This window comes from Lissotriton helveticus, chromosome 8 (assembly GCF_964261635.1).
Source record: "Lissotriton helveticus chromosome 8, aLisHel1.1, whole genome shotgun sequence".
NCBI classification, from domain to species: domain Eukaryota; kingdom Metazoa; phylum Chordata; class Amphibia; order Caudata; family Salamandridae; genus Lissotriton; species Lissotriton helveticus.
In genome coordinates, this window is record NC_136069.1 from 1170945254 (window position 1) to 1170959750 (window position 14497).

Here is a 14497-nt window from a genome sequence, read left to right on the forward strand (position 1 = left end):
GGCATCTATGAGTTTGACTTCTTGTCAGATGGTGGGGCATCATCTGTGGTTTGTGAGTTTGCTTCTTTACGAGCATTAGACACAACTAATGAGTCTGGTGGAAGCTGACCTCTAATAAAAAAATGTGGTCAGATGGTGGTGGTTTATACTTTTTGTTCACCCCAAGTGTAAAAATGCATGCATGTGCAGGTCTTTAAAAATATTGTCTGCATCGCGTATAATACCTTTTAACATGGAAAGAGACTGAGACGATCTGTGTGTATTTCCTAATGTATCAAATAAAAAGTCTTCTTCCAAGGCATCTTTGTGTTAAGCGACCCGTGATATGCAGCTGCTCTAAGCTCTTGGTATGAGGTGTTTTCTGAAGGTGATGGTTTCACAGGCTAAAAATCAGGATCTGTGTCTTGATTAGATCATAACCCTGCCAGGGGTCTGGGGGAGCTGGATTATTATAATCACCCCCAAAATCTACGTCTGGGTTTGTGTGAGGATAACCCAGAGGTGTGATATTAAGGTCTTGAGGGGAATGAGGTACCGAAAGTACAGGTGAATGTGGTACTGGAGGAGAAGGAGAAATAGGGGCAGGAGACTAATCGCTATGTCCTTTTTCTTTTTTAAAGGTAATGTCCTGGTAATGTTTCTCATTAATGTCCTGTTGGAAAGAGGTTTTCCTTTTGGAAGATGTTACGGACGCAGGTTTTGTTAAAACGTGTCCAGTCTCCAGATGAATGTGTATTTTCTTTTGCTTTGAATCAAGACTTTCTTGCATAGTTTATAAAATTGGCTCCAGGATTGTTGTAGGAGCAGGTTTTTGTTTCGAGGTCAACATTTTCAGGACCAAAGTTGTTTTCTCTTTCAGTGCCAAATGTTTGGGAGCCGAAGAGGTGTTGTCTCAGCTCGGAGTGGAGCCGGAAGGCTTTGTCTCTGCTTTCGGTGCTGAGCCCAAGGGCAAGCGTTCGAAGATGATTCTCTGTGCCTACCATGGCCGGATGGCAGTGGTGGCCCAGAAGCCTTTTGTTGTAGAGGAATTGACTGTTTTTGTGTGGGCAGGTGAGGTGTTTGGGTACCCACTGCACCTTGACCAGGCAGATCATTGGACTCCAAATCGATCTCTGGTTCGGAGTCTGAATCTTGAATGTAAAAGGCCCCCTTCTTCGGCTGCTGACTCATCCATGTCTTCCTCTCCCTGTTCGATATCTTCTTGGTCGAAGATATTGGGAGTATGTACTATGTTCTGCCTCTACATCTGCATCTCTCTGAGTCAAGCCAGACAGTCCTGTAAGGTCTTCTTAGATCGAAACAGACAGGCTTTAGAGTCTTCTTCTATGTGCTCTGGCAACAAGCACAGATTGCAGACTTTGTGAAGTTCAATGCATGGGAACTCAGTGTGACACTAAGGGCAGTACTGAAACGGAGTCCGTTCCATCGGCATGATCTTCGATGGAGTTGGCATCGAGTGTAACTTAATCCAGATGGATTATGTCCAAAGGCCGCGGTTCAGTGGTCCGACCAGAATTGGTGAAAGTCTTCAAATTTCGATACGCGAGGGATGGAAAATGCTTTCAAACGATACCGATGAGGGTGGAGTGAATTTCGCACCGAAAGGATCCCGAAAACTGTCTCCAATCGGAGCACCCTAATAAACGTCCGAAACTGATGGCGGAAAGAAAACAATATAACAATGGAGTTGATGTCCATGAGCACTAATACCAAAAGGAGTCGTCACCTTACCTTGTAGCTCGGAAGAATTCTTAGAATAAAAATAACATGTAAACATCCGGACCCAACACTAGATAGCAGGAGTATGCAAAGTATGTGTACCTACAGACATACATGCTTCGAACATTCTTTTTTTACCTTCTGCCTATTCACAACTATGTGATATCTGTGTAGCCCTTTCATTGCCAGGGTATTCATCAACTTGTGGCAGAGCGATTTACAAAAAAGGTTGTTTAACCATAAGCACGTCCATGGTCTCTGGGTGCCTTCCTACACACTATGTTTATTGGCAAATTCAGCAGGACAAGAAAAAGGGCATAGGTCAGACCTAAAATTTAAACAGGAGAGTTATATTTCCAAAACAAAGGATATGATAGCAAAACTACATTTAGGATGTAGCAGAAAAAAAAACCACAAGGGAGGGATTAAAAAAAATCAGCCAGTGAAAGATGTCACAATAGGTTTAAAAACCCAATCAAGCATTATCAAACCAACGGACATTCTGGAGACCTCATTGGTGAGGTAGCACTGCTGTAAAGAAAACTGGATTCGTTTTTCTTTTCAGTGGATGGACTCTAAAGAGTAGCTGAATTACCCATTCTAACAGTTTTGCATAAGCTGCAAAAGACTAACCATTCTAGGTCTGAAAAAGTCTCTCTAAAAATTAAAAGCAAACAACTTGCTAGCCTGAAGTTTTAAGCACTGATATTACTATTTGCTCTTGAAAGTAGAATGCCCTTTTGCAACAATCATAAACAAACATTCAACACAATAATTTTTACTATTAAAAAATTGGGCACGCAATGAAAAGTTAAACATAGATCAGAAGTAGGTCAAATCTGGCAAGCGGTGAGGGAGGTAAACATTTTACAGGAAAATAATCTATGAACCAAATATGACTGATGAAGGCTTTCGTCATAGGAGTGTGTTACAATCATACATGACTTTTAGGGACCAATTTAGACATCGGCGTACTGAGTAAAGGCAGGCAGTGTGGCAGAGAATTTATGTCCGTCATCCTCCCTTTACTTCGCCTGCCAAATTTAGAGTTCACTGCCAAACGTGCGGTAAGCTCTCTGGGTTTGTATGAACCACTGTCACAACTGTGTATACAAATCCATTACAAAGTTTGGTGTGCGTCTATTATTGCCAAATGCTACACCAAACTTTTAAATGTTTTTTCATTTCCAAAAACAAACCTTAAAAGCGAGAGTTTGCTGTGGGCAAACCAACTAATGGCTTGATACATGGGAATTTTCTCTCATGGTGGGTGGGAGGGGGAGGGGTGAATAGCAGGGGGAAGTAACTTTAAAAACATTTTTTACCTGTCCCTCCCTGCCAGGATAATTCTGGAAGGGAGGGACAGAATGTTTTTTTTTTTTTAAAGTCATTTGACTGCACATTTTAATACGGCTGAGGGTCAAGTTAGATGGCTTTCCTCAGACAGCCCATATTCGGGCTGTTGGAGAAAGATTGATACCAACAGAGTAAATCTTAGTCTGCTGGTGTAATCCTGGAGGTCTACCAAACTCTAAATCGGGGTAGGCTGTTGGCACTGTAATGGAGTAATCTGTCTGCCAAACTCTAAATCAGGACATTAATTATTTCCATTTAAAAATGTAAAAAAGAGATTGAAAAAAAAAAAGACTTTAATTTTCATTAACATTTTCTTTAAGCTGTATGATAACTGTACTTACCTGATGAAAACTATATGTTAAAATGATCTCATAAAGTTGTCGATTGTTTGGCAAAACATCGCGGGATCCTAATGGCTTTGTTTTAGAACTTGATGGCCTAGGAAAAAAAAAAGAAATAAAATACAAAAATGTACTGTACAACAGAAAGGGTAATTAAAACAATTGGTCAGTGGAAGTATCAACAATTTGAAATTGTAGATGATACTTACTGGATCATGCAACAATAGTACAACTGATATTTCTGTACTGCAACCCAAAAAAGAAACAACAACCTTTGCTCAGGATGGAAAATTATAACCACTGCTAGGGTTATCCAATGAGGCAATTTCAAACCAAGATGATCCCTGCTCACAATTTAGCAAGTATTCTGGTCCACAAAGCTTCATGAGTAGCAGTGGTTTACTCCTTTAAATTCAGCGATAAATTAAGAATTAGTCGCCCTTCCAAATGTTTGCTGTATATTTTTTAATTTAAAAAATAATACACAGTAGCAAACCATGCTTTGGATATTAGCTTGAGGGACAGTCTATAAATAACCAAGATAACTCTGATAGGAATCACAGACTGTCTTGAGGTTGATGCTATATTCATTAAGTAAATAAGAAAACCAGTTACTTACCTGTAACTGTAGTTCTCCAGTATTGGAAGCTTTCATAAATTCACATACCTGAATAATTTCCCCGCCGTCGAGACGGGAGTCTCCGGTATATAAAAAGCAATGCTTAGCAGTATAGCTAGATGAAAAAAAAGGCCTAGGTCCATTTCCCTTTTGCAACCCATAACCTTTGTTATGTAAAAAAGGACCAAACATTTCCCTTAGCCAATCAGAGCTCCTCACCCTCTAGACCCCTCCTGAGAGAACCTTTTGCCCCTCAGATTTTTGGGCACTTGTGCTATAACACTCTTTGTGCCTAATCCGAGGTGAGTCTCTCAAGGAAGGAGGGTGGGCGTATGAGAATCTATGAAAGCTTCCAATACTGGAGAACTACAGTTACAGGTAAGTAACTTGTTTTCTTACTCCAGTATTGGAGCTTTCATAGATTCACATACCTGAATCAGAATAGCGAGCAGTAAATCATAGCACATTTTGTTCTGTCACCTACTTTTCCCAAACAAGTAACACAGGTCATTCTCTCGTAGCAATAGCTGTATAAAAATATCCATAGACAGATTGTTCATAAATGTTATAATAAACAGTGTACAATAATAAAATGTGCTTATCTTACCAACCAAGGAAGGAGGGATGACAAAGAAGGCTCACCGTTATTGGAAAAGGTTCCTCAGTACAGCTTGTCCCACCGCTACATCGCTTCTTGCGTGAGCGTCCAGGCAGTAATGTCAGGTAAAGGTATGCGTACTCCTCCAGGTAGCCGCCCTGCATATGTCCTGAATAGAGACGCCTGAAAATAGAGCAGTAGAGGTTGATACAGCTCTTGTTGAATGTGCACAAACACGTGCACTCAACGGCTTTCACGACGCCTGATGACAGAATTGAATGGCGTTTGAGATCCATCGTGCAATTCCCCGTTTCGACAACTGGAATCCTTTCCTGGGGGGACTAAAAGCCAGAAACAATTGTGTTGATTTTCTGAAAGTTCTTGTCCTTTGTAAATAAAATTTCAGACAATGCTGAACTTCCAGAGTGTGGAGAGTTCTCTCTGCCGCCGTAGATGGTTGAGGAAAGAATCTTTTAAGGATCAATGGCTCATTCAAGGGGAAATCCATTGGCACCTTTGGAATAAATTTCGGATTTGTTCTGAGCACCAACCTGTCCTCTCTGAACTGCAGAAAAGGTTCTTGCGTTGTTAGTGCCTGTATTTCTCCCACTTTCCTGGCTGATGTTAGAGCTATTAAGAGAGCCACCTTCCAGGATAGGAATTTTAGATCAGTTTTTTGAATTGGTTCAAATGGTGGTTTCATCAATTGTGATAAAACAATATTCAGTTGCCATAGAGGAAGTGGAGGCCTGACAGGTGGGTAAACTCTAAACAACCACTTCTTGAACTGCTTTACAATCCTCTTCGACCACAGAGATGGACCCGTTGAACTCCTTCTGTATCTAGAGATCGCCGCCAAATGCACTTCAATAGAGGCATGGGCCAATCCAGACTTTGCCAGACTTAGTAAATATGGGATGATCTGATGTGCTCTGCTTGCAGAGGATGTAAGTCATTTTCCTGACACCACAAGCAGAATCTTTTCCATTTCATCCTACATGTCTTATTAGTGCTTTCAGCCCTCTTCTTTGCCAGGATCTCTCTGCATTCTGTCGGAATGTTTAAGCGATGAAATTCTCTGTATTCAGGAGCCAGGCCGCTTATTGTAGTGATGTCGGGTCTGGATGCTGCACTTGTCCCTGAGCCATAGTCAATAGTTCTGGTATTGGCTGCAGATGTTTTGGCTCTGTCTCTTGTAAAATGAGCAGTTCCGTGAACCAGTGCTGCCTGGGCCACCAAGGGGCTATTAGTATTATCCTGCACGGTTCCTTCTTCATCTTCATGAGCACTCGCGGCAGGAGGGGAATCGGCGGAAAAGCGTAGGCAAAGACGCCTGACCATGCCATCGAAAACGCATTCCCCCACAATCCCCTTTCGTGATGCCAGCTTGCAAAGAATTGGAATTTCTTGTTCTAGGCTCTGGCAAACAGATCCACTGTTGGTATTCCCCATTTGGCAAAGAAAGATTTTCAGTAGTGTGTCCTGATCGAGTTCCCACTCATGACAGGTCGTCTTTTGCCTACTGAGAGTGTCCGCTGTCGTGTTCTGATCCCCTGGAAGATGTACGGCCTTCAGAGTTACCTTGTGATTTACAGCCCATTTCCATATTTTCTGTGCTTCTCTTGACAGAGAGACTTGCGCCCCCCTGTTTGTTTATATAGTGCATTGCGGTCGTGTTGTCTGTCCGCACTAAAACCGATCTTCCTTCTACTCTTGGCAGAAAGGCCAACAATGCCAATCCTATTTTCCTTAATTCCAATATGTTTATGTGAAGGTGTTGTTCCTGTTGTTTCCATCGGCCGCTGACTTGTAACTCCTGGAGGACTGCTCCACATCCTTCGAGAGAGGCATCCGTGGTAACCACTAATGGAGCTGGTTCGGTCAGGAAGGATAGACCCACCGATATATTGCTTCTGTGAGTCCACCACACTATCACCTACAACATTGGTTGCGTGACTTTGATCTTGTCCTCAAAGGATCCCTTTGCTTGGCACTACTGTAGATCTAGCGCCTCTTGTAATGGACGCAATCTCAATCGACACAGGGAAATGAGTGGTATGCATGAAGACATCGTCCCCAGAAGTGATATGTATTTTCGCACTGAAAGACACCTTCTTCTCCTGAACTCTGGCCAGAGAGACGAGTCCCAATTGTCTTTCTATGGATGGGAATGCCTTGTTTTGAGACGTATCTAGGACTGCACCCAGAAACGTGATCCTTCTGGATGGTTGAAGAGACGATTTTTCTACATTTAAAGTCAGACCCAGATCTGCAAACAAGTCCATGCAAGCCGAAGTTGAAGCTTTAGCCGCCTTCTGCGATGGTGCCTTTATCAACCAGTCATCTAGGTATGGGAATATTTTGGGGTTTTGTCTTCGGAGATAAGCTGCCACCCGTGCTAGACATTTTGTAAAAATTCTCGGGGCAGATTTGAGGCCGAATGGCAGCACTTTGAACTGGTAATGGTTTTTGGCCACTGTAAATCGAAGGTACTTTCTGTTGGAAGGCTGGATGGGGATATGAAAATATGCATCCTGTAAATCTAGGGAGGTCATCTGATCTCCTCGATTTAAGAGTAGCAGAATATTTTGGAGGGTCACCATTCTGAATGACTGTTTCTTGAGACAGGCATTTAGAGACCGTAGGTCCAGGATTGGACGCCACTTGAGAGCATTCTTCCGGATCAAGAAGAAACGGGAATAAAATCCTTTTCCTCTTTGGGAGTTTGGTACTGGTTCTATTGCTCCCTTTCGGAGCATTGCCCGAATCTCCCGACGCATTTGAGATAGGTGTTTGACTTCTTGATACGTAGGTGGCGTGGGAGGAGGGCAGCGTAGAAATTCTAGAGTATGTCCGAATTTTATTATATGGAGGACCCATTTGTCTGATTTTATTCTCTGCCACTGACGTAAATAATAAGTTACTCTTCCACCCAGGGGAACATTTGACGGGGTAGGAGGATAAAAATCCGGAGTTTGAAGGTTGTCATTGTCTTTTGTGGTTGTCTTTACCTGGACAACCTCCTCGTCCTCTGGGAGTGGACTTAGAGTAGCTTCCAGACTGCCTCTGGCCATATTGCTGCCGGTAGTGCTGTGATGAGTAAGAATAGGAGGTGTATCTTCCTTGTTGGTATCCACCTCTATAAGAAGGTTGGCCTCTTCCATGGGCGCCTAGAAAGGGCACCTTTCGATACTGCAAAGTACCCAAGGCCTTCGCCGTATCCTTCTTAATACTCTGAAGTGTCTCATCCACCAGACGTCCAAACAAATCTTCCCCATCAAAAGGTAGATCAAGAATCTTATTTTGGACCTCCGGTCTAAAGGCAGTGGCCCTCAGCCAACCCTGGTGTCGTAAAACTGCTGCTCCTCCTAGGTAACGAAAGTCTGTGGTAGCTATGTCCATGGCACACTCGATGACTTCAGCTGAAGTCCTCTCACCTTCCTGCGGAATCTTCTTCGCCTCCTGTTTACTATCTTCTGGAAGGAGGTCGACATATGGTGCTATATCACACCACATCTGCCTGTCATATCTGCCCAGAATGACAAGGGCATTAGCTGCTCTGACTAGGAGAGCTGACATCGAGGAGAATATTTTACCTGCATTGTCCAAACGCCGTCCCTCCCTGTCCGGAGGTGCAGAAATAGGCGCTGACGGGTGTCCGGTTTAGGATAGCCCAGCAAACACGCTGGAGCGTCCAAGGGCGCCTTATACTTCTTGTCCAACCTAGCGAGTACAGGTGTAACCGTCGCTGGGGTTGGCATCACCTGCTAACCTTCCTTCCATACATGGTCGATGATTGGTATGGATCGGACTGATTTTTGATAAGGCTCTTTAAAGTCATAAAGAAAACATTCTGCCCGAGTTGTCTTTATAGGCAGCTGAAATCTTTTTGCAGCTCTTTCCATCAAGTTGTGGAATCCACCAATATCCACTGGTTGAGAATCGGCCGGCCTTTGAGTGGGTGATGGTGGGGATGGGATTAGATAGTCCTCCCATTCTTTGTGGGGCTCCGTTAGCTCCCCCTCCTCATGGTCCTCGTCATCTGTGGTAACCGAAACCTGGTGCTGTTGGACCCGAGGCGTCTGTGGAGTAGTGTTCCGTAGTGATTCCCTGCTGCGGACTGGAGTAGCCGGAATAGAATGGGGACGTGAAAGAGGAACTTCCTGAGGGACTACTGACGGAGGAAACCTCTTCTTATAATCTGCCAACATGAACTGCAAGTCCATCATCATTGAGGATGGCATAGCGACCATCTCCTCCTGAGGTTCTTTTTGGTAACGATGCTGTGAGAGGCTGTGATATTCTTCATAACCCTCTTCATCATCATCCTCCTGACATTTCACATGGAGTTGCGATGGGCTACTGGCGTACCTGAAGGGTCCATCATCCTCCTCCTCATCCGACTCTTCCTCCTCCAAAATGTGCGATGGAACCAGAGGAGTAATCTTGCTCGGGGAAGTAACTGCTGGTGTGATCTTCCTCTGTTTTTCCGGAGTTTTTCTCGACGACTAGTCAGTCGACGAGATCGCCGTCGACACTACCGTCGACGATGTTGTTGTCGTCGTCGACACTGCACTAGAACCATTCCTCGCCGATGACACAGTAATCGTCGTCCCGTTGTCGTCACCTTGGACGACGATCCTGTCGTCGACATGGTAGTTGTCATCAGGGCAGTCGTTGACGATGGCGTCGATGTTACCAGCGTCGATGTTACCGGCGTCGACACTCCAGTCAATGCTGACGCAGTCGACACTATCACAATCAATGCCAGCTTCTGTACCTCTGTGGGTGTCGCCGTAGACTATGACTTCGTCGACATGATCGACAATGTAGATTTTTTGCTTTTCTGCTCAGGAATACTAGAGGATGGCTTCTTGAAGGACTCTTGGACCAAAGGTGGGGTCTTTGAAGGCTCAGAAGAGGCTCTCTTGGATACTTTTTCCTCAGAAGTGTGTCCTTTGCTCTCCTTGGTCTTTTTTGGGGCCTTCTCAGGACGTTCCCCAGAGGAATGAACCTGAGGAGATCTTGTTCTTTTTTGAGATCTCCTAGATGAAGTGGAGGACTCCTGGTCACTATCACTAGAAACCACCTCCTTTCTGGCCTTGATCTTCTGAAGCCATATTAAAAGGCGTCCCTCACGACCGCTAAGGGTCTTGCTAGAGAAAGTGCGGCATGCCTTGCAGTCCTTGGCTTGGTGGTTCGGATAAAGACAATAAATGCAGTCTTCATGTGGGTAATCAGTGTAGAGTCTCTTTTTAGAGCAGGTGGCACAGGCTCTAAAAAAAACTTGTTCTCTTTTCCAGACATTCTACAGGATGTAGATGAGAAACAGGTCACAAGAATCTCAAATCCACAAGAAAATAGAATGAAAACAAGCTTCTACAAGGTTGGAAATCCAGAGTTTGAGCAGAGCTCAAAGGAGACTCCCTAGCACAACGTGCCGGAAGAAAATCTGAGGGGCAAAAGGTTCTCTCAGGAGGGTTCTAGAGGGTGAGGAGCTCTGAATGGCTAAGGGAAAGGTTTGGTCCTTTTTTACATAACAAAGGTTATGGGTTGCAAAAGGGAAATGGGCCTAGGCCTTTTTTCAGTTAGCTATACTGCTAAGCATTGCTTTTTATATACCGGAGACTCCCGTCTCGACGACGGGGAAATGATTCAGGTATGTGAATCTATGAAAGCTCCAATACTGGAGTAATAAGAGATAAAAGTACACTATCTTATCCTACGACTCCAGCCAGAACCATGTTTTATTTCTGCTCCTGCCAAGTTAGCAAAGTTGCAATGAAACGTATGACGCTAGAAAAGCATTGTTGCAGGTAGGAAACCCATTTTGTAGCCTGCACTCTTTACAGCAGTAAACTCCAGAAAAAATTTGCCTACTTTACGATATGGAGCTAAACAGAATCCAAGCAACACAGTATTGTGAATGCTTAAAGAACACCTTTTTATAATTTGCAACAAATACGGAGTATTGATGGAAATCACTTGCCAAATGTTTTATGTGTTTTACTATTTTACAGGAAAATCCTTATATTCAGGGACTTCACACGCGGATTCATTGAAGGTAAAATTCCTTTAAAACTTCAAATGGCAGTGGGAGGAGAATTTAGAATTAACTCTACCCCCTTCCCAAAACTTTTGGTTTTAAGGAAGAGACTTCCACCATGTTGTGCACTGTGTGAAGCTGATTTTTTATGTAGTGTCCCAAAATGAGGCACACTAAGTAGAAAGTCCAGACGATCCTTGTTGGTTTACAGGGCTTAAATCAATAAACCCAAATTATCTTGATAGAGCAAGGTTTCGCACGTTAAGAAACTAGCTCAGATTCAATCTTCTCCAAAAAACATGTAATATTGTAACCAACATGTTTTGTGAACACTAATAATTGCACTACACGACATTTACTTCATCTAGGGGAAGCTTATCAATGAGCTTTACTAACCAGTAACCCGAGGGACTTAATATGGCTGCCGAAAACGTAGGAATCTTCTGCACAAGCGTCTACTGCATCTACGTAGTATGACGGCTTTCGCTTTGGTGGTAATTATTTGCAGCTGCGCAGTAGTTCTTAAGATGGCCGCTTGACTCTCACATGCTAAAGCACATGCTGTGCTAAAACTAAATCTCGCAGAGTCAGAGATTTTGCAGAAGGAGAAGAATCTGTCCATCCGGAAGGGGGAAGAATCGAGGAGAATAGTATCAGAGAGGGGTGCAACGCTGCCTTTGCACTTAGAAGAGGTCACCTGTCCTGTCCTGAACTGTTGGCTCCAGACTATTCAGGAGTCCCTTTTTCCAGCCCTTGGCCAGGGGTTTGTCTTCACACCATTCTAGGTAAATATAAATCTGCGTGGCATGTCCTTGTACCGTTTTCCATTTCCACCCTTCCCAGGTACCAATGTCATGAGATTTTACTAAAGTTTCTATATATTTTACTTTAATCTTATTTTACATGAAGTTGGTGTTTGACATGTATTGGTATTTGACTCACAAAATGTAAGCATAGATAAAGGTTTTAAAACTCTCCCGAGTCTGTGATTATTCAAATAAAAGTAAATGTCATTTCTACCTATTTTGCCAACAACCTGATCTAATGGACCAGAGGAAATTAAGAACTAAGGTGATATGGTTTTTGGTAAGAAATGGTGTAAAGTAGATTTTATTACAAGGTAAAAATAATTCCTGATTGCCAGCGGTGATTATCAGCTTATGTATGAGTGTTTTATGGGCCCAGGTGAGTATGTTAGTTTATGAGTAACCCAAGTTGGTAAACTCGCTGCATCACTCTTTTGTGGTAGTGTAGGCGAGCAGTTTAGGTTTATCAGACGGTAGTGTTAAGCATTTGTTGTACCATAGAGTCAATAAATGAGACACACTCGAAGAAATTCGAGATCAGTTTAGAAAAAATAATTTTAGATACCAAGATCATTGGAATAGGGCAAGTACTTTAGACATGATCACATTTTACAGTAGAAAATGACAGCTGTCAGATTTGAGACATGATACTCAAATGCTGTAATGTTATCCTATATGAGAAACATTGATTGCATAAGTACACTTACAGACTAGTTACAAGACTGTTCTTCTGGACTTCAGGTAAGCAGGGGCCAAGTTCGAAGAAAGTACCAACAATTCAAGGTTACCTGCCGTTGGGTGTCCGGGTGCAGAGGTGCTTTAAGCGGTGTTAGCCTCAAACACTACACGCTGAAGTCAATGGGTACCTGTAAAAAAAAAATAAAGTGGGGGGAGGGTGTTGGCCCTTGAGGGACTCAGGACCACAGAGACACTGTTGGTTTACATGAGCCCAGGCTGGGGTGCTCGATTGCAGAGGTGTTCTGTCCGGCGGGATGGGAAGTGGAAGGTTCTCACAGTTACTCGTGGCCGGCTTCTTACGGTCACACCTTTGTATAAATGGGATGCTAACGACGGTAATCAAATGACTAGGGCGCTCAACCTCGGACCTGGAGATCTGGGTTCGAGTCTCGGTAACGAGAGACAGAGAGATACATATACATACACACACACACACAATATATATATATATATTACCTACTGGCGGTCGCCAGTAGGTATATATAGTTAGGATTTTATCTCTATGGGTTTTTTGAAAATTCTATGTCTAATAACTGTGGCGTTTGTGGACGGAATTGGCTGAAATTTTCAGGAAAATGGCACATTTTGTTTCTGAGCAGCCCTTGAAAATTTGGGGGGGGTTCATCAAGGGGGGGCCGAGAAAAAAGGGGGGTCCCAAAACGTGTTTTTAACATTGAGTTTTCCATAGGGCGGTTGGCCTCACTTTTAGCCCGAACGGCTGAATGGATTTGCACGAAACTTGGCAAAATTGTAGGGACTGGTAGCCCGATGTGCCTTTTGTAGGTCTCAATATATGTGCTCCAGTGGATTTTGAGAAATTAACGTTTAAAAAAAGATATATATCTGTAACAGCGGACCGGGCAGCGCTCTGGTTCGCGGACTTTTCGCGCAACGGAGCTTTGTGAAGCGAAGCTGATTGGTTCTCCGGCGTCTGTCAACATTCCAAACAGTCCGTAGCGGCCGCCATCTTGTCTCTCGGTAGGATCGAGAGACAAGAGGAGGTCAAAACAAAGGGGGAAATAACTATAAGGGGGCATAGTAGATCCTCGCTGACCCCCTAGGTTTGATGTGGAGGTTTTAAAAGGGCCCCGCGGGGCAAAAAAAAAAACAAAATAATAATAATCGAACGGCTGAATGGATTTGCACGAAACTTGGCAAAATATTAGGGACTGGTAGCCCGATGTGCCTTTGCTAGGTCTCAATATATGTGCTCCAGTGGATTTTGAGAAATTAACGTTCAAAAAAAGATATATATCTGTAACAGCGCTCCGCTTCGCGTAATTTTCGCGTTACGGAGCTTTGCGAAGCTGATTGGTTCTCCGGCGTCTGTCAACATTCCAAACAGTCCGTAGCGGCCGCCATCTTGTCCCTCGGTAGGATTGAGAGACAAGAGGAGGCCAAAGCGAAGGGGGAAATGACCATAAGGGGGCATAGTAGATCCTTCCTGACCTCTTAGGTTTGATGTACCATTTTGCCAAGTTTGGTGTAATTCCGTTCAGCCATTCAGGCTGTAGACGTATGTAAATGTCCTATGGAAAATTGCATGGGGAAAACACATTTGAAAGTGTTGAAATTTAGAACCAATTAAAATGTTACTTTGGTTTTGTATTTGTGTGTGATGAAAGTTAATTGGTTATGTATATATGTCAAATGAGAGGAAACCACAGCCATTTTGTGATACTACTGTCTGAGGTACATTTGTGAGGAATTTTTGGTGGTGAATTTCTGGTGTTTGATTTACACAGTACTAACACTTCTGCTACTTTTAAAAAGGTGAGTTGTTAATTTGTAAGGGGAACTATGTTGTACACTTGAAGATAATTTGAAAAATGTTTTCTGTTATTTATTTGCAGTCCTTCTGTTATACTAAATACTTGATAAGGTTAGTTTTATATTATGTATTACTAAAAACGATAAATGAAAGTGATTATTTTTTTCTGCAATTTACAGCAAGCAATTTCAAAATAAAATGGCTCACAATGAAGAGACCGTGGCAATTTCTTTTGAATTGTCCAACACATTGATTGAAATTGAGAGCACCAATAATGAAATATTGTCACAAGGAGGAGATGGCTTGTATGATTCCATTAGATTGATTGAAATGGACAGCACCAATAATGAAATATTGTCACAAGGAGGAGATGACTTGAATGATTCCACTACATTGATTGAAATTGAGAGCACCAATAATGAAATATTGTCACGAGGAGATGACTTGAATGATTCCACTACATTGATTGAAATTGACAGCACCAATAATGAAATATTGTCACA

At 43.0% G+C, this 14497-nt stretch overlaps 1 protein-coding gene across 2 annotated transcripts in view; it reads right to left on the reverse strand.

The window, feature by feature from the left end:
- The window catches only part of TPP2 (tripeptidyl peptidase 2), a 596335-nt gene that overhangs the window by 275802 nt on the left and 306036 nt on the right, over nt 1–14497 (reverse strand). For both annotated transcript variants that reach the window (XM_078658083.1, XM_078658084.1), the window contains exon 20: nt 3417–3513. In XM_078658083.1, coding sequence (XP_078514209.1) covers nt 3417–3513 — 97 coding nt within the window. The remainder of the gene's footprint in view (nt 1–3416; nt 3514–14497) is intronic.